Source organism: Cervus elaphus, chromosome 30 (genome assembly GCF_910594005.1).
Source record: "Cervus elaphus chromosome 30, mCerEla1.1, whole genome shotgun sequence".
Taxonomy (NCBI): Eukaryota; Metazoa; Chordata; class Mammalia; order Artiodactyla; family Cervidae; genus Cervus; species Cervus elaphus.
In genome coordinates this window covers 51,099,888-51,126,925 of record NC_057844.1, presented here as the reverse complement: position 1 = coordinate 51,126,925, position 27,038 = coordinate 51,099,888, and the positions used below count along the sequence as shown (strand labels likewise).

Genomic DNA, 27,038 nt, shown 5'->3' with positions numbered 1-27,038 from the left:
TCATTTAACAACCAAAACACTGTACCATTTGACTAATACCTCCCTGTTCCTCCCTCCTCCCAGCCCCTGGGAAATACATTCTGCTCTCTGCTTCTGTGGGTTTAACTATTTTAGATTCCTTCTTTAGGTAATATTATGTAGTATTTGTCCTTCTGTGTCTGGCTTATTTCACTTAGTCTAGTGTCCTCCAGGCTCATCCATGTTTCCCCCCAAATGGCATGATTTCCCTCTTTTTTAAACCTGAATAATATTCCATTATACACACACACATACACACACACACACACACACACACACACACACACACACACACACCATCTTTTCTTAATCTGTCAATGAACATTTAGGCAATAAAAGCAAAAATAGACAAACAGGAGTACATCAAAATAAAAACTTCTGCACAGCCAAGGAAAAAGTCATCAAAATTAAAAGACAACCAACACAAAGGAAGAAAATATTGGTAAATCATATATCTGATAAGAGGTTAATATCCAAAATATATGAGAAACTTATTTACTTCAAGAGCAAAAAAAACCCACAAATAACCCATCTAAAAAGTGTGCAAAGGAATTGAATAGATTTTTCTCCAAAGAAGACATGCAGATGGCCAAGAAGTATATGAAAAGATACTCAGAATCATTAATCATCAGAGACACACAAATCAAGACCACAGTGAAGTAACTCTAAGGAAAAAAGATGTCTATAATAAAACCTACGTAAATACCAGATGTAGTTTTACTGTCAGTTACTGTGTTTTTATTATTGTATGCTCAGCTTTTCTCTGCAACATGAGAGGTCTGACTTGAATAATTTCTAAGGTCCTTTCCAACCTTTAAAAGCTATTGTATTTGAGTGTGTGTGCATGTGTGTGTTACAGGCATACAATCTTACTGGCTTCTTGAACTTGCAGTTGATGCCGAGTCCCAGATAATTTTTCACAAACTTCTGCTAAGCTGCATTTTAATCAGCTCTGTGACTTTACATTTATCCTTATTATATCCTCTCGTTTGTTTCTTTTTGTTACTGAAGCCCATATGGATGATTTTGAATGTCCTTTCCCTATCTGTTGGATTGGCTAGCCCACTAAGATCTGGGTCATCTATAAATTTTGCTAGTATGATTCTACACATGCATTTAATTTTTATTTTGGTTTATTTAATTTTGATTAATTTCATTGTTGATAAAATAAAAATTCAGTAGTTAAGAGCTAAAACAGAATCTTATTTCTAGCTTTTTTCTTCAGTTTGACATGGTTCCATTCATCGACAATTTTTAAATAGACCTGTCTTATCAACAATGTGTCCATCTAATTGGGACTATTATCCAGCTTACACTTCTCTAAATTGTCCAAAAACATATCGTGAATGAGCTGTGAAATCCTTGCAAAATTATAATATACTGTGTCTACAGTATCACCAAACTTCATGAGATTAACAATGCCATCCACGAAGGGCAAATGTTTTGTTTGACCTGACTTACTCAGGGCGCATTCATACTGTCTCCAGAAGGCAGTTCTCTCTTTCTCTCTCTCAAAAGCTCAAAACCGGTTTACTTAATCATCCATTCTGGAGTTGTTAACGGGAGGAACGTTAAGTTTTCTAGTGTCTATATTCTGGGAACCATCTTTTCTCTCTCCTTGGAAAGCAGAACATTTGATTGTCTCCTTTATGAGTAGAAAAGATCAATCCTTTGACATGCTGTCCATATAGAGCCTAGAGATGGAAGACATAGAAAGGTCCATGGGTACTATGCCATGTGAGTGCCCAGTCACGTGTGACTGGTTAGTGATCCCACTGCCTGTAGCCCGTCAGGCTCCTTTGTTCATGGGATTTTTCAAGCAAGAGTGCTGGAGTGGGTTGCTATTTCCTCCTCCAGGGGATCTTCTTGACCCAGGGATTGAATCAGAGTCTTCTGTGTCTCCTGCATTGCAGGCAGATTCTTTACCTGCTGTGCCATTGAGGAAGACAGCTGTAGGGGGAGGGAAAGGTGAGTTTTGGAGGGAATGCAGGCATTGTCAGTTTAGTTACAAAATGCTTTCTTCTTCTATGATTGTTTCATGTCTTTTTAACAGAATCATTCATAAATGATACATTGTAGATTAATTAATAAAGAATATCTTCATTAATGAGTGAAGATAGTCTCTATTTATGTCTTCTCTTATGTCCCTGATGCCAGTGTAACCTAAACACCTAGTTTATATACAGCAGAGGATCTCTTCCAACCCCTGGAGTGGAAGCTGAGAGTGCAACTACTATAGCTCCTCTGTTAAAAACATCATGGACTCCACAAGTCTGTCTAAAACTTGATCATAAGTACAGGGGGACTAAGAAGACTAAACTTGTAACCACACAGGCTCTTACACTAAACATGAGGGGAGTATCAGTTCTTTATAGCTTATGAAACGATGGCTTCTTGCTAATGAACAGGCATCTTTTCTCAGAAGAAGTTAAGTTTCACTTCCAATAAAATGCTGTTTGGAAGTTATGATGGTTAATTTTATGTGTCAACTTAGCTAGACTATGGTGCCCAGCTGGTTGGTCAAACACTAGTCTAGATGTTGCAAAGATATTCTTGGAGACATGATTAATATCAATACTTACAATTAGTTAGCTTTAAGTAGATTATCCTTGATGATGCAGATGGGCCTCATGCAGTCAGTTAAAGCCCATAAGAACCAAAAAAAACTGAGATATCCCAGAGAAGAAGGAATTCCATGTCAATGTAGCATAGAACTCCTGCCTGCCAGTCTCCCTGCCTGCCCTACAGATTTTACTTAAGACCTCAACTTCAACTCTTGCCTGAATTTGCAGCCAGCTGGTTTGTCCTACAGACATCAGACTTACCAACCCCCATAATTATGCAAGCCAATTCTTTAAAATTAATCAACCTCTCTCTTTTATATCCATCATTTAATAGATATAGCTATAACTATATACAACTATCTCTATCCTATTGGTTCTGTTTCTTCAGAGAAAACTGACCAATAAGGAAGTTAACGTCCCTCCCTATGATGTGACATGTGACATATGGAACTCCCGATGGCTCCAGCCAGTACTGGCCACTTGTTTTGATATTTCATACTTCCTCATAGATTATGGGTCATCCATGACTTCCAGGAAGCTTAGGCACATGGCAGTTACTTCATAGGGCTTCACAAGTGGCGTTAGTGGTAAAGAATCCACTTGCCAGTGCAGGAGACGATCCCTATGTTAGGAAGAGCCTCTGGAGGAGGAAATGGCATTCCACTCCAGTATTCTTGCCTGGGAGATCCCATGGACAGAGAAGCCTGGGTTGCAAAGAGTCAGACAGGACTGAGTAACTGAACACATCCTGTTACTTCATAAATACTTGAAGGGAAGTTGAATACAACATAAAGAGGAGCTAAACATCCCCTGCACTGTTGATATTTCTTCTGGTGATATCTGCTACAGTGATGCAGTCTGCATGTGTGTCTTTCTCTTGCCTCATCCCAACCTGGAAACTGTGGGGAAACACCACAGTTGCCCTCTGAGATGGCATTCTTGCTGCTCTACCCTCTTTAGTCTTGGATCTTCCTCAATTCCTGGAGGAAATTACCTTCATAGAATTCTAGTGACATCTGAAATTTTTTTTAAGGCCCCTACTTATATCACTTCTGCCTAATTCTACCTAGACTTTATCTCCCAGGTGTTGCCAATGGCTGGACTTCCAGTTAGAGATAAAATTAAGCCGGGCTTCCTTGGTAGCTCAGCGGTAAAGAATCTGCCTGCAATGAAGGAGACACTGGTTGAATTCCTGGGAATGAATTCATTCCTGGAGAAGGAATGGCTACCCATTCCAGTATACTTGCCTGGGAAACCTCACAGACAGAGGAGCCTGGTGGGCTGCAGTCCATGGGGTCACAAAAGAGCTGGACGTGACTCAGCGACTAAACAACAACAGCAAAAATAAGCTGTGTTGATAATTGTCACTTGAGACGCAAATACTGGGATGAGAAATAAGCTCTGAAATGGAGAGTTCCAAGCTGTCTAGATTTTGACTACATCTTCCAACCAAATAGTAAATTTTGTGAGAAATGACTGACTATTGGAAAGAACGAGGCACTGCAGATGAAATGTCATTGACCCTAGTCCATTATAGATAGTACCCAAGAGATGTCATCCAAGAAAAAGAGAAAAGAAACTAGGAAGAGAGCAAGGAAAGCACACTTGACAAGAAACTGGGTTATAGAAGTCAATGGAAACAGGGGGTTGGGAGGGTGGAGGCAGAAAAAACCTTATGTTTATGATGTGTCCATTATGTGCTGGAGAGTGTGCAGTGAAATGCTTTCCCTCATCTCATTTAATTTCACAAGAGTCTGATGAAGTAGGTGGTGCTCCATTGTAAGATAAAGGTCTAAAGTTCAGAATATTTAAATAACTTCACTCCATATCTTGGATTTTATGTAACAAGGCCAGAAGAAGAATACAAGTTCATCCAACTCCAAAGTGTGTAATTTTCTCATCTATACTTTACTGTAGGAAAAGAGACCTGTTTTCTAAATACAAATCATATTAAGTAATATAAATTTAAAGTTTAGCATAAGGACTTCCCTGGTGGTGTAGTAGATAAGAATCCGCCTGCTAGTGCAGGGGACGTGGGTTTGATCCCTGGTCCAGGAAGATTCCACATGCTGTGAAGCAACTAAGCTCATGCCCACGCTCTACAGCCTGCGAGCCAGAACTATTGAGCCCATGTGCTACAACTACTGAAGCCCTCGTGTCTAAAGCCTGTGCTCTGCAACGAGAGACACCACCACTGCTGAGGTGGTGATGCTGGCACTGGGGGATGTGGCTGCCACTGTCTTTCTGATAACAAGCCCGAGCACCACAAGGAAGCGTAGCCCCCACTCTCTGCAACTAGAGAAAACCCATGTGCAGCAACGAAGACCCAGCATAGCCAATGCATAAACAAATTAATTAAACAAAGCTTAGCATAGTTTGAGGCCATTTCCCTACTGTGAAATATTACACATATTTCTGGAAAGCAAACTGGAGAAAGGTGTTTTTCCCCCTTAGTTATATCAAAGAAATGATCTTACAATTACACAAGTAGTTGCCCATTATGGTCTCGCTTGTCTTCTTGTCCAAGCCTCACAGGGAAACATGCAGACTTTCTGGAACCACATATTAAAGTCTTGGAAGTTGAGTCAGCCTTTCTTCTTTCTGAGTAAACTAAACTCAGCGCTATTCAGCAGACAAGTGAATTGCAGGGATAAGATCTCTAAAACCCAATGTCAAAAGGTGAATACGTGATACTCATTGCCTTAGTTTCACACTCATGAAAACTGGCTTTGTCTTAATTATTCTCAGGCATGTAGGTGTGTCCTGCAGTGTTGTGCTCTGTATCACAGCCTTGTAAGAAGTAATCAACCCCCAAATTTGGCATCAGTGTAAATTAATGAAATAAGGTTCTTGTGTAAACTAGTCCTGAAGAAAATTCCTAAACAGTTATGCTAAAAATGGTGGGTGATTCAGACATCTCTCAAAGAAGCCTAGAGTCCTCAAGGTGATTAGTTTGAATGCCAGCCTTCATTGGGGGTATTACATGGAGTAGATTTGATAAGGCTGCTAAGGGGTTTGAAGAGCACTGTATGTGGAGTCAGGAAGCATCCATTCGCATCCCAGCACTGCATCCCAGCTTCCTGAAAGGCACCATTTGCATACCCGAGAGCAACGTCAGTCACCTAACCTTTCCCAGCTTCTTTTCTTCATGTGTGACGCTGTTGAATAACACCTCCTGAAATTGTGATCATCATGATGATAGGAAAGCCCTCAAGAGAGTGAAGCACTAGAACAGGATGTGGCAGCTCATTTATAATTAACCTCTAAGTTTCATGTCACAATTTGAAACTAAAACCTTACAGATTCATATGAAACATCAGTGATGGTAATTCCAGCATCACCCATGTGTGTGAGGTCCAGTTATTTCTGTGCTCAGTTTAACATCTAACACCACAAGTAGAATACGTTTTGTTCAATTTTACAAGCCCCAGAAGAGCCGTGGATACTACTTGCTTTTGAATACTAGAACCTAGATCTCAACAGTTTCCATGGACTCACTTTATCCTTGTCCAGAGTAAACGAGATCAGAATAAGATTGACTAAACATACTATAAATCTGGCTCTTTGCAAACCATAACGATATTTCATAGAGCCAGAAATAAAATCATACTTATCATGTGTAGGACTCAGTGAGGTGACGAGTAGGACAAGAGTGTGTCCATTCTGTCTGTGGGCTCAGGGTGTCCCTGCAGATTCCTACTTGATAGAAGTAGGAATGAGAGCCATTGATAGAAGGAGAAATGAGAGCCAGGGGTTGAACTCCTTCCTAATTCCTAGTTCTTTCTCAGCAGCTACTTTGAGTTTCTGGTTACCGATCCTGTAAATCAGTGGTCCCCAACCTTTTTGGCACCAGGGGCCAGTTTTGTGGGAGATAATGTTTCCATGGACTGGGGAGGGGGATGGTTTCAGGATGATTCAAGCCCATTACATTTATTGTGCCCTTCATTTCTATTAGTATTACATTGTGATATATAAGGCAACAATTATACAACTCATCATAATGCAGAATCAGTGGGAGCCCGGATGTTTCCCTCTAACTGAACGGTTGACTCCAGGGGTGATGGGACTCAGTGGCAGCTGTTCCCCAGTGCCAGCATCACCACCTTAGCTCCACCTCATATCCTCAGGCACTAGATTCTCATAAGGAGTGAGCAACCGAGATCCCTCTCATGCACAGTTCCCAAGAGGGCTTGCACCCCTACAAAAATCTAATGCCACCACTGACCTGACAGGAGGTGAAGCTCAGGTGGGTAATACAAGTGATGGGGAGAGCTGTAAATGCAAATGAAGCTTTGCCTGTTTGCCAGCCACTCACCTCCTGCTGTGTGATCTGGTTCCTAACAGACCACAGGCCTGTACTTGTCCACAACTCCCAGGGTTGGGGACCTCTGCTGTAGATCAGAAGCCCATGGACATTAGAATACCATTCCTGGGCTTCCATGGTGGCTTAGTGGTAAGGATTCTGTCTGCCAACATAGGCTTGAACCCTGGCTCCAGAAGATATGACATGCTGCAAAGCAGTAAAGTCGGTGCACCTTAACGACTACGTCCTAGAGCCTGGAAGCTGCAACTACTGAAGCCCGCGCACCCTAGAGCCCATGCTCTGAAACAAGAGAAGACACCGCAATGAGAAGCCTGTGCACCAAAGCTAGAGAGTAGCCCCCCTGCTGGCCACAACTAGAAAAAACCCACGTACTGTGACGAAGACCCAGCGTAGCCACAAATAAATAAATAAAATCATTAAAAAAAAAAAAAAAGAACACCATTCTTGTTCTGAACAGGGCTAAATGGCTGCAGTATCTTGGTCACATTACCTAACCTCTCTTTGCCTTGGGTTCATCATCTGTAAAGTGGGAGAATCATAGAACCCATTTCTTTCCTACACATAAAGCATTCATAGATGTGTTTATATATATACAGTTATATACACATGCATTGTTTAAAAGCACAGATTCTAAAGTTAGACTGTCTGGGTTCAAATCCCAGTTCCACCACTTATTTGCACTCATGATCTTTTAAAAATCAGGCGGTAATAGTACCAACTCCATAGAGTTATTGTGAGGATTAAATGTACTAATACACATATAGTTCTATCAACAGGGCTGGCACATAGTAAGTACTATATAAATGCTATCATATTATTACTTATTTCCTAGAAAAGCTTCCAAACTGTCTATAAGGATACCAAAAAAATGAAAATTAAAAAATTTCCAAATTGTTTTTTGTTTCTCTGGTTCTCAGGTATAAAACATATAATCACGATATTGTGATTTTCTCTACTGTCTCAACCTAATATTTCGGCAGTGTTCCTCACAGAACATTTTCACTCTCTTTTTTAAAATTAGTTATTGGCATATCTTTTACCAGTTATTTATTGAGATCATTTTATCCCCTGGTTCACTTAAGCTTAATGATATTTAATCTCTCCAAATCTCATTCTTTTCTCTCCCTGTATACAAAAAAGTCAATTTTTAAAGCCTGTGTACAGATAAGATTCACGTATATCGGGAAGATGATGAACGAGCTAAACATTTGTTTGGGACAATTTCTGATTCTGTCTCTTCCCCTCTTTCCTCATAGCATTCATTTTCATGTTTCTGCCATTCATTTATTCATTCAGTATTTATTGAGTAGACCTGTCAATCTTGATAGGCAGTAGAAAATCCTGATTCTGACACTTGAATGGTGCTTTACAGCTTACAGATCGTTTTCACATATATTACATTTATTCAGTCCTCAGAGGCACTCACTTCATTTCACCCCAGTTCTTCCTCCCCTTTTAACTTTACATTTCTCTTAATCTTCTTCATTCTTTTCTTAACTCTTTGGTGTGCAGAATATTTACTGTGTGCATTGGGGGTGGGAAGCTGGTTGGAAGAAAAGGCAATAGGTGGGGAAGAGATACAACTCAAATGAGAAAGGAGGTACAAGGATGTAGCCAATACCCTCCATTTCAGAATGAAAGGACAGAGCTCCGTCTCTTAAATAGGAAAGTACACAATCACTTGAAAAGGAACAATCACCATCAATGCATCCATCACTAGAAACTGGATTGAGACGAGCTGCAGAGCTAGTGGCTTCCCAAATCTACCCTTGAAAAGCCAAAGTGTTAGTCGCTCAATCGTGTCTGACTCTTTGCAACCCCATGGATTGTAGCCCATCAGGCTCCTCTGTCCATGGAATTCTCCAGGCACGAATACTGAAATGGGTAGCCATTCCCTTCTCCAGGGGATCTTCCCAACCCAGGGATTGAACCCAGGTCTCCTGCATTGCAGGCAGATTCTCTACCATCTGAACTTCCCTAATCCTCTGACAATTAAGCATATTTAATCTACTGAAGAGCCTAAAGAGTTAAGGCCCTTCCCTCCTCTGTAAACACCCAGCCCATTAAGTCCCAGCTTTAAAGTTCCCTATTTTATTTCCTCTTGAATTTCATGACACCAACCAGTAGGCAGGAAACAGACCATTACAAAATTAACCAGAAAATTATTCCTTCAGTCTGGCATCACCTGTTTCATTCATTATTATTCCTCTCATGCACAACCAAGACTTCTGTAAGGAAATCCCAATGACTTCGTGCAGTGGGCCAGTCTCTGGCAGACGAATATGTGAAGTGACATAGAACGAAGATTTCTGGGCATATACAGTATTGCTCACATGTGAGCCTGTCCTGTCTCTTCAAGAGTACTCTGGCGATCACAAGATACATGAAGATGATACAGCAGACAAGCTTCCACTGTGAAACATACCAATCTCTTTCCTAACCCAGACTCCTTTCCCTTGCTCTGCCCTCTGCCTGGAATGCCCTTCCCTCAGAACTTCCCACGGCTGTCTCTCTTATTATTCAGCTCAAATGCCACTCTCCTGGAGAGGCTCCCAGCCGGTCTGTATACAGTGGTGGTGTTCAGTCAGTCAGTCATGTCCCACTCTTTGTGACCACATGGACTGCAGCACGCCTGTCTTGCCTGTTCTTCACTATCTCCAGAGTTTGCTCAAACTCATATCCATGGAGTCGATCATGTCATCCAACCATCTCATCCTTTGTCGCCCCCTTCTCCTCCTTCCCTCAACCTTTCCCAGCATCAGGGTCTTTTCCAATGAGTTGGCTCTTCACATATACATATGTATATTCTCCTACACATACTATGTACTGTAGTATCCCAGAACTTTTTTCACCAACCAGTCCCTCTATCTCATTTCACATTTTAATTTTTTCATGGCATTTATTGCTACCTAAAGTAGATATACTCATCTATTTACTTATGCCTCCCTCACAGGTCTATAAGCTCCCAGACAGCAGAGATTATTTTTTTAAACATGTTGTCTCGAACATAGCAGCAGACCTTTAATAAACATTGGTGGTATAAACAAGTGAGAAACACTTAGTTATCCAATGTCTATTATATGCCAGTTCTGTTCCAGGCACTGGGGATGTGGTGCTGAATCAAGCAAATCCCAGTTTTTAATCTCTTGGACTTTATATTCTAATGTAGGGAAACAAACAGCAAACAAATAAAGCAGGGTACATGATTCTGCCTGGGTGGGGTTGTGCAGCTTAAGTGGGGGTGATCAAAGGAAGGTCTTGCTGCAGAGACCTGCAGAAGATGAGAAGGGAGACACCTGAACAAGATGAGGAAGATAAGAAGGGAAAAAGAGCAGGAAGTGCAAAGGTCCTGAGCCAACAGTAGGGGGAGCAGAGGGTAACCTGGTTAAAGCAAGCAAGAAAAGAAAGTGTAGCCGCTTGTGTGTGCTAAGTTGCTTCAGTGGTGTCCAACTCTTTGTGACCCCATGGACTGCAGCCCACCAGCCTCCTCAGTCCATGGAATTTTCCAGGCAAGAATACTGGAGTGGTTTACCATTTCCTACTTCAACCTGGGTCTCCTGCATTGCAGGCAGATTCTTTACCATCTGAGCCACCAGGTTAAAGCAAGAGTTCATGGGAAAGTGGCAAGGGTTCTGAGAGGGTTGCCCAGGTGGTGCTAGAGGTAAAGATCCCAACTGCCAAAGCAGGAGAGATAAGAGACCCAGCTTATATCCCTGGGTCTAAAGATCCCTGGAGGAGGGCATAGCAGCCCACTCCAGTATTCTTGCCTGGAGAATCCCATGGATGGAGGAGCCTGGAGGGGTCACAAAGAGTGGGACAGGACTCAAGCTTAGCACGCATGCTGGTCTGAGAGGTCCTAGTGGGCCAGCTTTGATCTAGTGGAGTATTGTAGGCAATAAAAGGACTTTGGTTCTTACTCTTTGGTGCAATGAAAAGCCAGTGAGGGGCTCTGGACAGTGACATGATCTGACTTAGTTAAAATAGGATCCCTCTTTTGGTTCTGGTGATAAAAGACTGTAGGAGGCAAAGGTGGAGGCAGTTAGGAGTCCAGTGGGCGACTTGGTCCCAGGTGGTGGCTGGGAGGTGGTGGAACATTAATAGCCTGGGAAGAATTCTGAGGGCAGAACTGACAGAATTTGCTGATAGGATGAGGAACAAAGAAATGATACAAAAATATGTACAGAATTGATACAAAGAAGGCTTTTCTTGGATTTACAAAAAAGAGACTGGTTTCTTTAGGGCTTTGACACTGATTTAACAAAGAGCACAGCCGCCTAGAAAATCAGCATTGGAACTTACTTGGAACTTCTCTGTCAGCTATTATTTATACCCAAGAACAAACAAAAAGAGAGTGGTCAAATATATTCGGTATCAGAATCTGTCCTTGCAATTAAGTGCGCTGATTTGGGGCTTGATCTTACTTCAGCACACTGACATGAATGAGATAATTGTTCAGCAGACATAAACATTTCAAAGTAAAAATGACACTTATCCGTGAGGAGACTGTAAAGCTCATTGGGTAGTTACACAAAAGGGAAACATTATAATCAAGAACAAAGATCTTGCCTGATTTATACTGATTGACAGTCTGCTTTACACTGATCTGATAAACTGCTCAGACTTCTAACTCTGGCCTACCCAGCTACACTGAAAGTTCTTTGGAGCGTATTCAACCTTGCATTCTTCTACCTGGTGTGGCCAAACAGCTGGTGCACAATAAATATCCACTGACTTCATGATTTGCCAATGAAGGTCTATATAGTCAAAGCTATGGTTTTTCCAGTAGTCATGTATGGATGTGAGAGCTGGACCATAAAGAAGGCTGAGCGCTGAAGAACTGATGCTTTCAAACTGTGGTGTTGGAGAAGACTCTTGAGAGTTCCTTGGACTGCAAGGAGATCAAACCAATCAATCCTAAAAGAAATCAACCCTGAATATTCACGGGAAGGACTGATGCTGAAGTTGAAGCTCTCATCCTTTGGCCATCTGATGCAGAGCCGGCTCATTGGAATAGACCCTGATGCTGGGAAAGACTGAAGGCAGGAGAAGAAGGGGACGGCGGAGGATGAGATGGTTAGATAGCATTACAACACAATGGACATACGTTTGAGCAAACTCTGGGAGATAGTGAAGGACAGAGGAGCCTGGCAGTGCTACAGTCCATGACGTCGCAAAGAACCTGACATCACCTAGCCACTGAACAACAAAAAGAACACCTCCTTCACTAGCCTCTCTTCTGTCCTCTTTCTGCAGTGCTTAGGAGCACTTTATCTGCCCAAGTCAGAAATCTGATAATCACTCAGAAATGCGAAATTTCATATTGTGTTTGGCCTTAGGGTACATGGAAGGAGCCACCCGAGAAGTCAGGGAAGGCTTCCCGGAGGAGGAGACTTGTGTGCTGCATTGTGAAGGGCGCAGGAGTTACAAGACCAAATGAGGTCCAGAGAAAGCCTTCAAATACACAAGGGCCTTGAGGCTAGAGGGAACTCGGAAAGGGCTGAAGGGAATGACCCAGGCTCGACGGAGAGCAGGGGCGCAAGGACCTTTGAGAGAATAAAGACGCAGGGTTTGAAAGGTAGGTTTTCTAAATTCCCTTAGGTCTTCAAAATCTCAGTGCTGAGAGGGCCCCGGAGACGGGGCTTTCTCTTAGGCCTCACCTGGTACGCCTCTTCAACCTGGCCTCGAAGGGGAGGGCAAGCGGGGAGGAGACCGCGACAGCCACCCAGAAGGGAACGTGTCCCAAAGTCCCCCTCTTTGCCATTTCAGCCCGTTTCCTCCAGTTCTGAGGTCTCTTAAGAGTTTGCTTTTTGGCCCAGAAAACAAATTACAGGAGAGCAGGATACCGAGGTTAACTTCTTGTTTCCAGGATTTTTTTTTTTTTTTTTTCCGAGGTTACTAGTACACGCGAACAAAATCTAGCTGCCTCCGGGCCGGGGGCGGCCCCACCACCTCTCCAGGTTTCTTGGTTTCTCTCTAAAACTTTCAGCAACGCGACGACCTGTGTGTTTACAGCGCCACGGTTCCAGTGTTTCAAGCGGCTAGTTTCTGGGGGAGAGGGGTGGCCAGACACTTCCACGCCCCGGGTTGGGGGAACTGGAAAGTTTACGTGTTTCTTCCACAGTCCCCGGGTGCAGTTAGGAGAGGAGCGGGCGTACCGGACTGCCCCTCCAAAGAAGGCTCGTCTTCCCCAGGGGCCGGGCCCAGGACCTTCCACTTTGGAGGAGAAAGAAAGTTGGGCGGGAGCGGGAAGGCGCTAGAGTGAGGGGCGACGGGGCGGTAGGGAAGTCGGGGCCCCCGGGCTGCGGGCGAGCCTGGGTGGAGTCTGCCGCCGGCCGCGGCGTCAGCGTTTAAGATGCAAATCGATTCCCCGCTCCACCACCCCCTCCCGCCCGGGGAGCGAGGCTCCGCCGCTCCGCAGCCGCCCCCGCCTCCTGCGCGCCGCGGCGCCCCGGCGGGCGGCTCTACTTAAGCGGCGCGCCGGCTTCCACCCGGCACTCCCCTGGAGCGCGCGGGCGAGGCGGGCGGAGCGCAGCGGGGCTCGCGGGGGCGCACAGCGGCGCGCTCGCCTCGTGCGCTCGGCTCCGCGCGGCTCTCGGCGGCGGCCAGGGCGCAGGGCTGAGCGAGCGTCCGGGAAAGGCGGCGGCGGCGGCGGCGGCTCCGGCCACCTCTTGGCCATGGCTCTGGCCGACAGCACTCGTGGATTACCCAACGGGGGTGGCGGCGGCGGCGGCGGCGGCAGCGGCTCCTCGTCGTCCTCGGCGGAGCCGCCGCTCTTCCCCGACATCGTGGAGCTGAACGTGGGCGGCCAGGTGTATGTGACCCGGCGCTGCACCGTGGTGTCGGTGCCCGACTCGCTGCTCTGGCGCATGTTCACGCAGCAGCAGCCGCAAGAGCTAGCCCGGGACAGCAAAGGCCGCTTCTTTCTGGACCGCGACGGCTTCCTCTTCCGCTACATCTTGGATTACCTGCGGGACTTGCAGCTCGTGCTGCCCGACTACTTCCCCGAGCGCAGCCGGCTGCAGCGCGAGGCCGAGTACTTCGAGCTGCCCGAGCTCGTGCGCCGCCTCGGGGCGCCCCAGCAGCCCGGCCCCGGGCCGCCGCCGCCGCACTCCCGGCGCGGGGTGCAGAAGGAGGGCTCGCTGGGCGACGATCTGCTGCCGCTCGGCTCCGCCGAGCCGGAGCAGCAGGAGGGCGCCTCGGCCGGGGCGCCGTCGCCCACGCTGGAGCTGGCTAGCCGCAGCCCGTCCGGGGGCGCGGCGGGCCCGCTGCTTACGCCGTCGCAGTCGTTGGACGGCAGCCGGCGCTCGGGCTACATCACCATCGGCTACCGCGGCTCCTACACGATCGGGCGGGACGCGCAGGCAGACGCCAAATTCCGGCGAGTGGCGCGCATCACGGTGTGCGGCAAGACGTCGCTGGCCAAGGAGGTGTTCGGGGACACCCTGAACGAGAGCCGGGACCCCGACCGGCCCCCGGAGCGCTACACCTCGCGCTATTACCTCAAGTTCAACTTCCTGGAGCAGGCCTTCGACAAGCTGTCCGAGTCGGGCTTCCACATGGTGGCGTGCAGTTCCACGGGCACCTGCGCCTTCGCCGGCAGCACCGACCAGAGCGAGGACAAGATCTGGACTAGCTACACCGAGTACGTCTTCTGCAGGGAGTGAGCTCCCCGCTCCCCTGGCGACTCAGCGCGCCCGTTCCCTCCTCTCCTTTTTGCCCTGGAGGGGACTCTAGATTCCCCCTCCGACCCACCGCGTTCTCGCGTTCCCCCGTTCCCCACCTCCCGTAGACCCACTGCCCCCTCACTTTGCAGGCTAGAGCCGCAGAGCCTCTCGGCTTCTTGTCTTCTCCGGACCCCACTGAAAGAGCCCAGACGTACCCCCCCCCCACCCCATGTTTCCTCTGCCCCCGGCCCCAAACCAGCCCTCCCCCCGAATTGTCCTTCAGGCTGGATCCAGTGGGGGGTGGGGCAGTGTGGCCACAAAGTCACCGAGTAGCCGGGAATGACTGAATTGTACCGACCCTGATTGGACCCTGTCCACTTGTATAGAAGATTCCTTGAAATCTTCTCAAAGCCCTGATGACTCACTCTCGGTTTAAGAGACTTGGTAGCACTCTGGGAATAGTTTAGTTTCGAAAGGTCATTCATTACGCAGTCTTTTGACCTTCTTTAAAGGTAGAGTTTTAGAAGGCTGAACGGAGGACTGCGGAGCGGGAATGAGTTCAGTGCGGAGGCAGTTCAGTGACTCCACGTGAAGAAAGTTCTGAACGGTTACAGGTAGAAGTAGGAGAAGAATCTCGTGCTATGGAGGAGCCTCTGGTTTCCCTGCCGATTTAAAGATCTTCGCCTGTGGCTTAAACTTGCAGGAAGTTCCCCTCCTGCCTGAGGAGGCACCCTTTTTCCTGGGCTCAGCGCCCGAAGCTTGACATGGCAGCCTTTATTGGCAAGAAGGGGAAAGAGAGCATGACAGCCCAGGTCACCAAGCACTGCTGTGACTGCAGACGGAGCTGGGTGGTCACGCACGTCGTGGGTGTTAGGAAAGCCTGTATTCTTGCAGTGAATGGCGGTAGTACCTTAGCTCTTAAGACTTAGGGGGTAGGGTGGGGAGGGAGGAAGGAAGTTAAGAGGGGTGGGAAAGGGGGGAGCAGATACACTCATTTATTGTTTGACAGTTGGAAGTTTGTACCATCCGTCTGAGCACATGCACATTAACAAAATAGTACACAAGAAACAAGCAGAGCGTTTTGTAAAGATCAATCACAGATCTCCTCTTACCTGGCAGTTGATTGAACTAACTGTTTTGAGTCCTAAACTTAGAAGTTGCTGATACTTATATAACCTAACCAAAGAGTTACCCAGTAGGGTTTTAGTTTTTGAACTTTTATTTTCTTGTTGATTATAAGTCCTGATTTTAAAATCTATTACCTTGAGCAAAATATGTTTGAGTTACTTGGATTTAGTTTTCTTATTAAAAAATCCTTATTTTCTCCAAGCCCAGCCAATGTTGACTTCTGGGCAAACCTGAACATGCCCTTTTGATGCAGGTGGTTTGAAGTGAAGGTGAGTCTTTCCAAATGACAGAGCTGCGGAGAAGTAGAAATGCTGAGGGCTGCCATCTGTAGATAACTGGAAAGTGGGAATACTTTTAAATGAAGGCAAATAAATACTTCAAAGTGAGCTGAGCAATAAAATGGTGTCCCAGGTAAATGCAGCTGGAGCAGGAGGAGACCTGGTTGCCTTATACCTTTACTCTACCATGGAATAAATCCCCACTGTATATCCTATCTACACTGTAAGTGAAGGAAAATGAATCCTTGTCTTTCATGCTGTGAGGCTCCTTTGGATATTCTGTGATTAAGGAGAAGCCTTTTCTTTTTCATTTGTTTCAGCATCATTCTCTGAAGTATGTTTTTAAAAGATTTTTTAAGAGTCTTTTCAGTGTTGAAATTAGCGCTATTTTTTTCTTCTTTTTAAAAATGAATCTTGTACTGTATCTTCCTATATGTCCATAACAGATGTTAAGAATTGAAACAGTTTTATTCTTAGTCTCATGTGATCCAGTCTGTATATATCATATATAAACATTTTACAGGAATCATTTAGTTTTTTAATTCATTTACTAAATGCTATAAACTTTCCTATATTTACCCCGGTAACTTGCATCATATGGTGTATATACTAAAGCAACATGCTTTGATGAGTTTCTTATATCCTTGTCTATGGGGAAATTAGGTTAGGAAAAAAATGCATAATTATAAAGCTGCATTTGCTCCATTCTTTTTGCTTGGCTATCAGTTGTATTCTAATATGTTGATTAACTATCTTTGTAAACCAAGGTACCTGTATTTTTAATCCACTAATTCTTTTCTTTTTTTATTGAGGGAGAGAAGGACTTGAGGTTTTTCACTGGAGGTTCATTTTTAGAAAAGTAAAGTTAGCTTTATATACAAAGACTGTAATTTTAAAGGAAGCAGAAACAGAAATTCAGGAAGTCATATTTGCTGGTGTTGAGCATGTTCTCGGACTAGGTAACACATTAGAACATACCCCTGTTTCAGACCTGAAATGATTTAGGAATGTCACCCGCTGGCCAAAAGTGAGTATCCCAGAGATTTCTGTACCCCATGTGGTCTTCTGTATTGTGCAACAGAAAGCATATAATTGAGAACATCTTGGGGACAGATCAAAGCTACTGACATATGGCAAGATTCTGAGCTTCTGATTTTCCTTGTTAAATCTGCTCAACTCCAGGAGTCACGGGAAGCTGCTCAAGTTTTGTCTCTGCTACTCAAGTCTAAAAAGTTTAATCTTGTAAAACTTTGAGTTGACTGTTCCACTGCTTGGCAAAATTTTACTCCTTCCAGACATCCCTGATGGCCTGCAGGTCTCCCCTACTTCTTCCATTAGCTGAAAAACTGGGAATTGAACCGTTAGAGACAGTAAACTGACCTCTTATATGATGACTGTCCTCTCTAAAGTTGGAAGTCGATACATGAAAAATTCTATCTTCAACCCAAAGTAAAGGCTGGGTAGGAAACTCATGTTTCCCTTGGGTGGACACTGTAACTGAGGTAAGATGACTTGGCCACTGCCCTTTTGGGTCTCTTATTCACCATGTGCTTTGAGCCATGGAAGGACCCTTAGTGGTCTACATCGCAGGCTGGAGTGTTGATTGTCATCTGTAGGTTGGATGAGATTCTGAAGGTATGTGTGAGTAAGCCCTCCAAAGACATTCAGTAACTTGGAAGGGTGTCATAAATTATTCAGAAATTATGACTGCATTCATCTGACTCAGTGCAGTATGTATTTACATATGTAATGGCTCGACTACCATTTGGTCCATAAATACTACTGAGATTTTAATAACAAATTTAACTTTTTGAAAAAGAATAGTTGACATTGGTGGTTAGAAAAACAGGTACCATGTTCAATGCTTTTGCACCAAGTGTATGACAAATTGTCTGTTTTTTAATACATGTAGAACTGTGATCCATGTTCATTTTAATTTTTCACATGTGTTTTGGAAAATACCCCTTGAATGTGTGAAACTTAAATTTTTTTCCCTTTCAATACGATTCTTATTCTTGTGTTTTATTTGGTTTTGATGTTGATAGCAAAGTAATTTGTATTAATACTAGCCCAAATTGTCTTCTCTTTCAAACCAGATCTGTATAAATAATATAACCTGTTGCTTCTCTGGGGAAATGCATAATCTGAATTCTCAAACAAAATGGGCAACTGGCAGTGCTCATGACACATTTCCATTTTTATTAGATTTTTCCTTGTAATGTAACTACATTAAAGCCATGTAAGTTGAAGCTTTGATAATTTTTTACTTTTCAAATTATGGTAAATTCTAATCTAATACTCAAAAAACAGTTTTGTACTCCACATGAAAAATGCTAAATGATAGAGCAGGTATTTAGAAAAGTATTGACTGGGGTTGAATTCCCTAAGAATTTCTTTTATAGTCTAAATCATAAGTACTTTACTCAATTGACTTAAATTTTTTATTGTAAACTGAATGTTTTTATTCTAAACCTACCAGAGTAAATTCTTTGGATTTTTTTCCCTGTTTTTCCTTATTATAACTCATTTAAAAACTGAATTAGTTTTCTTAGATGACCTAAATCTCTCTCTTGAGAAATAAAATATTCTTCTGTTTCCAGTGGCTATGGTACCGAAAATAAGCCTTCCTAAAGCCAGAAACATGCTATGTTGAAGTTAACTTTTCTTCGTCACAATTTTGGACAACAAACAACTAAAAGGATTAATGTTTGAAGATTAATATTCTCTACTGGGACCCTTGAAACTTCGATGGAAGAAATTCAACCAGAATATTTATATTACAGTATAATCTCTTGTGGTAGGAAGCTGAACTAGTTGATCAAGAATTCTTGTCACCTTAGACATTCTGTGATTTTTTTTTCCCCAAGTTTTTTTAAAAAAATTAAACATGTTTTGAGGTATGTGGACACAATTGTAATGTAAACTATTATACAACTGTCTTTGTGACTTCATAGGCAGGTGAATTTTGCTATTACTATTGAATACAAATGATAATTCATTTATGATCACTCAAACAGCATTTGTGACATTTAATGACAAAGGTTAAAATATCCATTACAGATGTTAATTTTGAAGTTATAAATTACGTGTTACTTAAGTTTTTCTGGGCATCTTAAAAACTCTTATCTGGGAGATGATGTAAGATTCCCACAGAGTTACCTGGGATTATGAAATTGTTTAACATGTTATATGCTCAGTGATATGAATCACTGAGCCATTTCCTCAGTGATTGAAGGAGAAAGGGGGATAAAAATCATCATACAATTACCAGACTTTCTAACAAAACAGAAAGCCAAGGAAAGAACAGTCCTTCTATATTTTAAAAACTGACGAAGTTCTTTTCAGACATGCCCAAACTTAAAGTGAGAATTTCTTCAACTATCTAAATACTCTAGAAATTTTGGTTCTCTCTGTTCACAACCAGTTGTATAACAGAAATACTGGATACTGTTTTCCTCCCTGTGTGTGAAGTAATGAATCATTGATTATGTGACTTGTTATGTATTCTATTAAACACTAAAGAATAAAACATCCACTCCTTTAATTATTCCTCTTGGCTCCAGGGTATGAACTGGCTCAAACACTGGTCTATTTCATTTAAGGGGCACTCTGAATACTGGAACGTGCATACGTGGATGCGTGCATGCTCAATCACTTCGGTCATGTCTGACTCTTTGCAACCTATGGACTGCAGCCTGCTAAGCTCCTCTGTCCATGGGATTCTTCAGGCAAGAATACTGGTTAGTTCCTGTTAGTGGCTCAGTCGTGGCCTACTCTTTGTGACCCCATGAACTGTAGCCAGGCTGTTGTGTCCATGAAATTCTCCAGGCAAGAATACTGGAGTGGGTTGCCATTTCCTTCTCCAGGGGATCTTCCCAACCCAGGGATCAAACCTCGGTCTTACGCATTGCAAGCAGATGCTTTACCGTCTGAGCCACCAGGGAAGCCCCAGGAATACTGGAGTGGGTTGCTGTCCCCTCCTTCAGGGAATCTTTCCGACCCAGGGATTGAACCCGAGTCCCTTGTGTCTCCTATCTTGCAAGAGGATTCTTTAACCTCTGAGTCACCAGGGAAGCCCCTTAAATACTGGTAATGCTTCCTAAATTATTGTGAGGTTAATGCCATCAGAAGGGCACCTCCTCGGAAATTAGCCATTTGGGCTAGGAGAGAATGGGCCTTTTCCCCAGAGTTTTTTGTCAAGAACCCCTGTTGTCAAGGTGGCTTGGTCCTCAATGTGGAGGTAAAGCCCTTCACAAACATTTTCTTTGACCACAGTGTTGGCAATACACATGAATTATTTTGAACTGAGGATGGGGTTGTAGATAGAGATGACCTCTTAAAGTTTATAGGGAAAGGAAATAGAAGCTGTGAGATAAGCCTTAATTAAAAGTATAATGCATGAAGATAAAAATCTAAAGAATGTGGGAAGAGGCTCTGCATTTTTTTTTTTTTTTAATTTTATTTGCTGTGCTAGTCGATCAGTTGTGTCTGACTCTACATGACCCCATGGACTGTAGCCTGCTAGACTCCTCTGTCCATGGGGATTCTCCAGGCAAGAATGCTGGAGTGGGTTGCCATGCCCTCCCTCTAGGGGATCTTCCCCACCCAGGGATTGAACCCAGGTCTTCCTCATTGCAGGTGGATTCTTTACCGTCTGAGCCACCCGGGAAGCCCATTTATTTTATTATCTTAGTATAATTGCTTTACAGTGTTGTATTCGCTTCTGTTGTACAACAAAGTGAACCATCTGTATGTACAGATATATCTGCATTTTGGATACAGGGGCTCTTTCTTGAATCATCCCTGGTCATTGATGTCCCACTCTTGATTGAAAATATAGTGCCTCCCAGGTTGAGAAGCCACAGAGCCACACCGGCCCCGGGTTGCTGGGCTGTGACTCGGAAAGCTGTGCGTTGGGCGGGGTAGCAAGGCCGGCCGTGGCCTTCCTCTTTGCTTTTGCCTGTACTTCCTCTAGATGGCTTTTGTTTTAGTTTCCGAAAAATATAGGGTGAAAAATTTAAGCAGTATAAGAGTGTATATCATAAAAAAGTAGATGTGCACCCTTCAGTAATCCCTAGTTTTTCCCAGGGCTAATCACTGGTGAATCTTTATAGAAATATTCCATATATTGAATGAATGAATGAATATAGGAAAGAATGAATACATAAATAATTCCTCTCTCTTTTGTGTTCAGTAGGATTTATGTCCATTCCTTGCCTTGCTTTCTTCTTTTAACCACTTACCCTGGAGCTCTTGCAATGCATGCTTGTACATGTAGCAGTGATTTACCTCATCTTATTTGATGGCTTCATAATATTCTGAGTGATATGCCATTGTCTAGATGAGCTGTCATTTATTTTACCAGTCTTTTTTTGATGGGCATTTAAGTTTCCATGTTTTTTCTTTTTCTTTCTACTTCAAAAAGTACTTATTGAATATCTTTTTACATATATGCAAATATATCTGAGTCTTTTTTGTATGAAGTGATGCCAAGAGAGAAAGCACCTGGAGATGCTTTTTTCTTCTTTAAGGGCTGTGGAAATAATAGGATTCATTGGAAACTCTAAAGGGAATGAGGATGGTGGTAGTGTGAAATAACTATAGAGTCATTAGGTAGATAACAGTGTGAAGTTTTATGTACCTTTCACATTAAGGAAAAGCCTCCCTTGAAAAAAAAACAAAAACAAAAACCAACCCCCCCCCAACACCTTTGTTTTTTTCAATTTATGAAAGTCCTCCTCCCTCAGTTTTTATTCTAATTTTTTTTTTCATTAATCATGGCTGATGCTTGGTTTTAAAGAATACAGTACGTTAGAGGAACTATAATGTGTCCCATACTTCTTAATGAGGCACCTCTTGGGGGAGTCGGAAAAGGATGAGAAACTATAAAATAAATATGGGGCACCTTCCTGAAACATTAGTTGGACTAATTGAGGTGTGGATATATGAATTAGGGAATTAAGTAATTTACCTGGTAACTAATTTACAAAGACTGATTCCATTTTATGGAAAAAATGGTAAATTTACGTGAATTTAAAAGACAAATTCTTAAACTTTAAAGATACCCTGAAGTTGTAGAATTCCAGGGAGGAGTTCACCTTTTGTCGATGAGAACTTGGTGATGGTGGTGGTGGTGATGGGGCTGAGAACTGTTGGTGTCTGCTGGGCTGGTGTTTTGACGGCTAGGTTAGGGGAGATGTCAGTCCCTCGAGCTCTTTGCTCTGCTCACAAAGTAAGTTTCAAGGTCAGTGCTGTTCTGAGGCTAAAAAGCACCTCCCCTTCCATTTACAGGTAGAGTGCTCTCTGGAGCTAAGTAAAAAAGAGGCATAGAGGGTTACTTTTGGTCATTAACTCTTAACTTGGCTTCTGCAACATTACTGTATGGACAGTCGTTCATTAGTCATTCATTCATTCAAAATCTCTTGAGTACCTACTGTGTGCTGGGTTGTTCCCATCTCAGAGACACATGAGTAAGTAAGTGCTGAGCATTAGTAAGGGAGCTGATGAATAATGACGACGTAACTTGGAAGTGCAGTGCTGGGATGGCCTGAGTAATTATAGGAGTGAGAAAGGGGGGTATCTAGCTCTATAGGCTCTAGGCTTATATATACAGCTATATATAGATATATAGCTCTAGGCTTGCTGGAGGAGGAGATGCCAGAACTGAGGCTTCAAGGTAAAGAAGAAATGGAGATGCCTTCTAGGCACAGGCCAGCTTAGTGAGGAGAGACCCAGAGACAGTAAGAACCATAAACATTGGAAAAAGCCAACCCTCTCCAATCGCACAACCCAAAACACCAAACCAAACCAAAACAAAAAAGTCAACCAGTCAACCAAATGAAAAAACAGCCGGAGAGACAATGTTTGTGTTCTTGTTTAGTCACTAAGTCATGTCCAACTCTTTTGTGACCCCATGGACTGTAGCCGGCCAGTCTATGGGATTTTTCAGGCAAGAATACAGGAGTGGATTGCCATTTCCTTCTCCAGCGGGGGTCTTCCTGACCCAGGGATCGAACCCATGTCTCCTGCATTAGCAGGTAGATTCTTTACCACTGAATCACCTGGGAAGCCCATGAGAGCCTCATATATGATATTGAAAGATTTGAACTTTATAGTTCTTAGGGATGAAGAATTTTAAGTAAAATGTGAAATAATCAAAGGGTTGCATTGGAGAAGGGAAAGGCTACCTACTCCAGTATTCTGGCCTGGAGAATTCCAGGAGAGTCACAGGCAGAACACATGAGTCTGCTTGTGGGGTAAGGTTTTAATCACCTTTCTTCCCCCTTCAAACACTTCAGGTCATGCAATTTAAAAAAAAATATTTTTAATTGGAGGATAATTGCTTTACAGTATTGTGTTGTCTTCTGCCATACAACGTGAATCAGCCATAAGTGTACATACGTCCCCTTCCTCTTGAACTTCCTCTCTACCCCTACTGCTTCCCACCCCTCTAGCTTGTCACAGCACGCTGTGTTGAGCTCCCTGTGTTATACAACAACTTCCCATTATCTATTGTTTTACATATGGTAATGTATATATTTCAGTGCTACTCTCAATTCCTCCCACCATCTCCTGCCCCCTGCTATGTCCATAAGTCTGTTCTCCATGTCTGAGTCTCTGTTCCTGCCCTGCAATAGGTTCATCAGTACCATTTTTTCTAGATTCCATCCGTTCAGTTCAGTTGCTCAGTTGTGTCCGACTCTTTGCGACCCCATGGACCGCAGCATGCCAGGCCTCCCTGTCCATCACCAACTCCCAGAGTTTACCCAAACTCATGTCCATTGAGTCGGTGATGCCATCCAACCATCTCATCCCCTTCTCCTCCCGCCTTCAATCTTTCCCGGCATCAGGGTCTTTTCAGGTGAGTCAGCTCTTCTCATCAGGTGGCCAAAGTGTGTTAATATATTGTATTTGTTTTTCTCTTTCTAACTTAATTCACTCTGTGTAACAGGCTCTACATCTACCTCAGTACAACTGACTCAAATGCATTTTTTATGGCTGAGTAATATTCCATTGTATATATGTACCACAACTTCTTTATTTAGGTCATGCAATTTTATATGAGATTGTTTGCAATGATATTGAGAACAGTGTGGTTTTTCTTTTGAATTTAGTTTTAATTGGAGGATAATTGCTTTATAATATTGTATTGGCTTTTGTCATGCGACAACACAAATCAGCCCTCAGTATACATATGTCCCCTCCCTTTTGAAGCTCCTTCCCACCCTGCAACCCCATCCCACCCTCTAGGTTGTCACAGGTTGAGCTCTCTGTGCTATATAGCAAATTCCCATTAGCTATCTATTTTACATATGGTAATGTATATATTTCAATGTTACTCTCTGAATTTGTCTATCCTCTCCTTTCCCTGCTGTGGGAACACTGTGTTTGAATGAGGAACTCTTGTTAATCTCTAGATCTCATCCTCAAGAGATGTATTAGGAAGTCTTGAGAGAAGCCTAATGAATTAATTATTTAGTAGGTAGTTTATCAAGAACCCTGAAATAGCAGTTCATCTTTCAGCTTTCAACAATCACTCATTGAGCCCCTCAAATATCTGAGAAACAGGCACGTCCATTCAGGTTTGCTTTCTTTATCTTCCACAACAGAGAGCAAAATGGTGAACTGGCCAGTTAAAGAAACTTTACCTCTGGAACAACCAAAAATCACAGAAAACTTAGCCATGTTGGGCATTATACACTTTGCATTTTTGGACTTTTATGAATAGTACCTCCCCTCACAATTGTTTATTTATTTATTTATTTTTATTTTTTTTCCATTTATATTTATTAGTTGGAGGCTAATTGCTTTACAATATTGTAGTGGTTTTTGCCATACATTGACATGAACCAGCCATGGATTTACATGTGTTCCCCATCCTGGTCCCCCCTCCCGCCTCCCTCTCCATCCCATCCCCTCACAATTAAAAAAGTACCCTGAATAGCTACTAAGAATGATACCCTGTTATGTGCTGCCCTTCCTGAGTTTTTCAGAGTGGAAAAGATGAAGCCTGCAATGGCATTTTTAAAAATTTGGGGCCTCTCTTTTGTTATAGTAACTGGCAACAATTTCCGAAGTTATTTACAAATTATTCCTCATTAATTCAGTATCTTTCTCCATTACTTTCTGGGTGGGTGAAAAAGAATCCAAAGTGAGATCAAGCCCTCATTTCTGTATGTTGACGGAAAGGGCGGTACAAATATCTTCTTGTTCAGCCTTTATCTTTCTTCTTTGGAAAACATTGAATGAAAGTCACAGGTTAGGGTGAGAGGAACGTGAAGGAAATGAAACTAGGAGTTTAGATTTCCTGGTGACTCAGGTTGTTTGTTTTTCTTTATGGTGTAATCTTAATATTCACTCACCTTTGACATCTATTTGCCCATTTGTAGGAGGGGAAAAAGCATTTATTTCTTTAGTTTTGTTTCAGGGCTCCATATTGCTTAGCACGTAATAGATCATCAGTAGAAGTGTGTTGAATAAATGAATGAGTGCTTGTGTTAATTCATTCTTTTATGTATTAAGGAAAAAACGAACTAACTTAAAATTGGCTTTTACCTTTTTGGTAACACTACCAAGAATCACTTTTCCCTCTGTATACCTAAGTATATATTTTTTGAGAAATTTGTAATTGTAGTTTTCACAAATAAATACATAAAAATGACTATCCTCTTTGACTTGAAAGTCGCAGGAATTATGACGAGACCTAAATTGATTTGGGTATTTTTTTCTGAATAGTTGTTAGGTGGCAGCTGCTCCAAAGCCCAAAACACTTGAAAATATTTCCATTTTATGATGGAAGTTAAGTTCACTGACAGCTATATTATAGGCTTTCCTCTGGGGCTGTTATTTGTTACAGAGTTTTGAAAATCTTAACTGGAAAGTTTCAAGAGGTGCCTCTTAAGAGTTGTACAAAAGAAATTTGACTTCGCTGACATGCTAGGGTGTACTGTTCCAAATAGTCAGCTGGTGAGAGTTGTGAGTTTTTAAAATGACAGCTTTAAGGACTTTTAAAAAATAAATGATCTGTACAATGATGCTCTGACCTTACAATAGCAGATATGTTTTTTTTTTTTCCTTCAGCTCAGAACCACGTGTATTCAAATGTATAAATTCTCCCCCTCAGTTTATGTTAGAAGCACAGCCGTAAGGTCAATGTTTTATCCAGGAATCTGAGAGGCTTTCTTTTAAAATATGAGCAAGAAATAGCAACAGTGCTATGGGCTGAATGTTTATGTCCTCCCAAAATTCATATGCTGGAATCCTAATCCCCACTGTGATGGAGTTTGAGGGTGGGGACTTTGGGAGGTGATTAGGTCATGAGGGTGGAACCCTGATGCGTGGAGTTAGTGCCCTTATAGAAGAGACCCCAGAGAGACCCCTCATTTCTCCCACCATGTAAAGTCAACGAGAAGATGTGTGTCTATAAACCAGAAAGCAGTCCTTCATCAGACACCAGATCTGCCAGTTTCTCCATCTTAGATGACCCAGCCTCCAAAACTGTGAGAAGGAGATGTTTGCTGTTTCAGCTAGGTGGTCTATGGTATTTTTGTTATAGCAGGCCAAACCAAAACTTCATTATATTGTTGTTATATTTCTCCCCAATAATGCATAATCTTCTCCCAGAGTCTTAAGAGAATTCTCAAAAAGGCTTCATGCTATTATCATCATATAATTTAATTCTAGTGCAATTTGAGGATAAGTGAGGAAAATCACTGCTTTTATCTTAGTTTCTGGATCTAACAGGAGAAAAGAGCCTTTGGGGCTTGTACATGGTAGGTTCCCCTAGGCTGTTGACAGGGAGATGGAAGAAGGTCAGGATGAGTCAGGCATTGAGTAGTGGGAATGTATGAAGCATGATTATGAAAAGACAAAAATTCTCCTTTTGTATAAGAAAGTTGAATTAATAAACCTATATAAATGCTGTCCTTGAAAACAATTATTTTGGTAAGACTTTACATTTATTTCAGTAAGAGCTACAGGAAATTAATTTAAAATGACATTTAGCAGATTATTAGTAGGCAGAGGAGGGGCAGTATCTAGTAATACCTGTTGTCATTGGAGA

At 42.8% G+C, this 27,038-nt stretch overlaps 1 protein-coding gene across 1 annotated transcript; it reads left to right on the top strand.

The window, feature by feature from the left end:
• The first annotated feature begins 13,436 nt into the window (after nt 1-13,436).
• On the top strand, nt 13,437-19,525 carry KCTD12 (potassium channel tetramerization domain containing 12). The gene has a single exon (XM_043891585.1). It carries the CDS (start codon nt 13,581-13,583, stop codon nt 14,568-14,570), a length of 990 nt encoding a protein of 329 aa, XP_043747520.1. The 5' UTR covers nt 13,437-13,580; the 3' UTR covers nt 14,571-19,525.
• Nucleotides 19,526-27,038: the final 7,513 nt, after the last annotated feature.

Bases quoted from the DNA above. Each gene is read 5' to 3' on its own strand.
- KCTD12 (XM_043891585.1), top strand. From the start codon at position 13,581: ATGGCTCTGGCCGACAGCACTCGTGGATTACCCAACGGGGGTGGCGGC.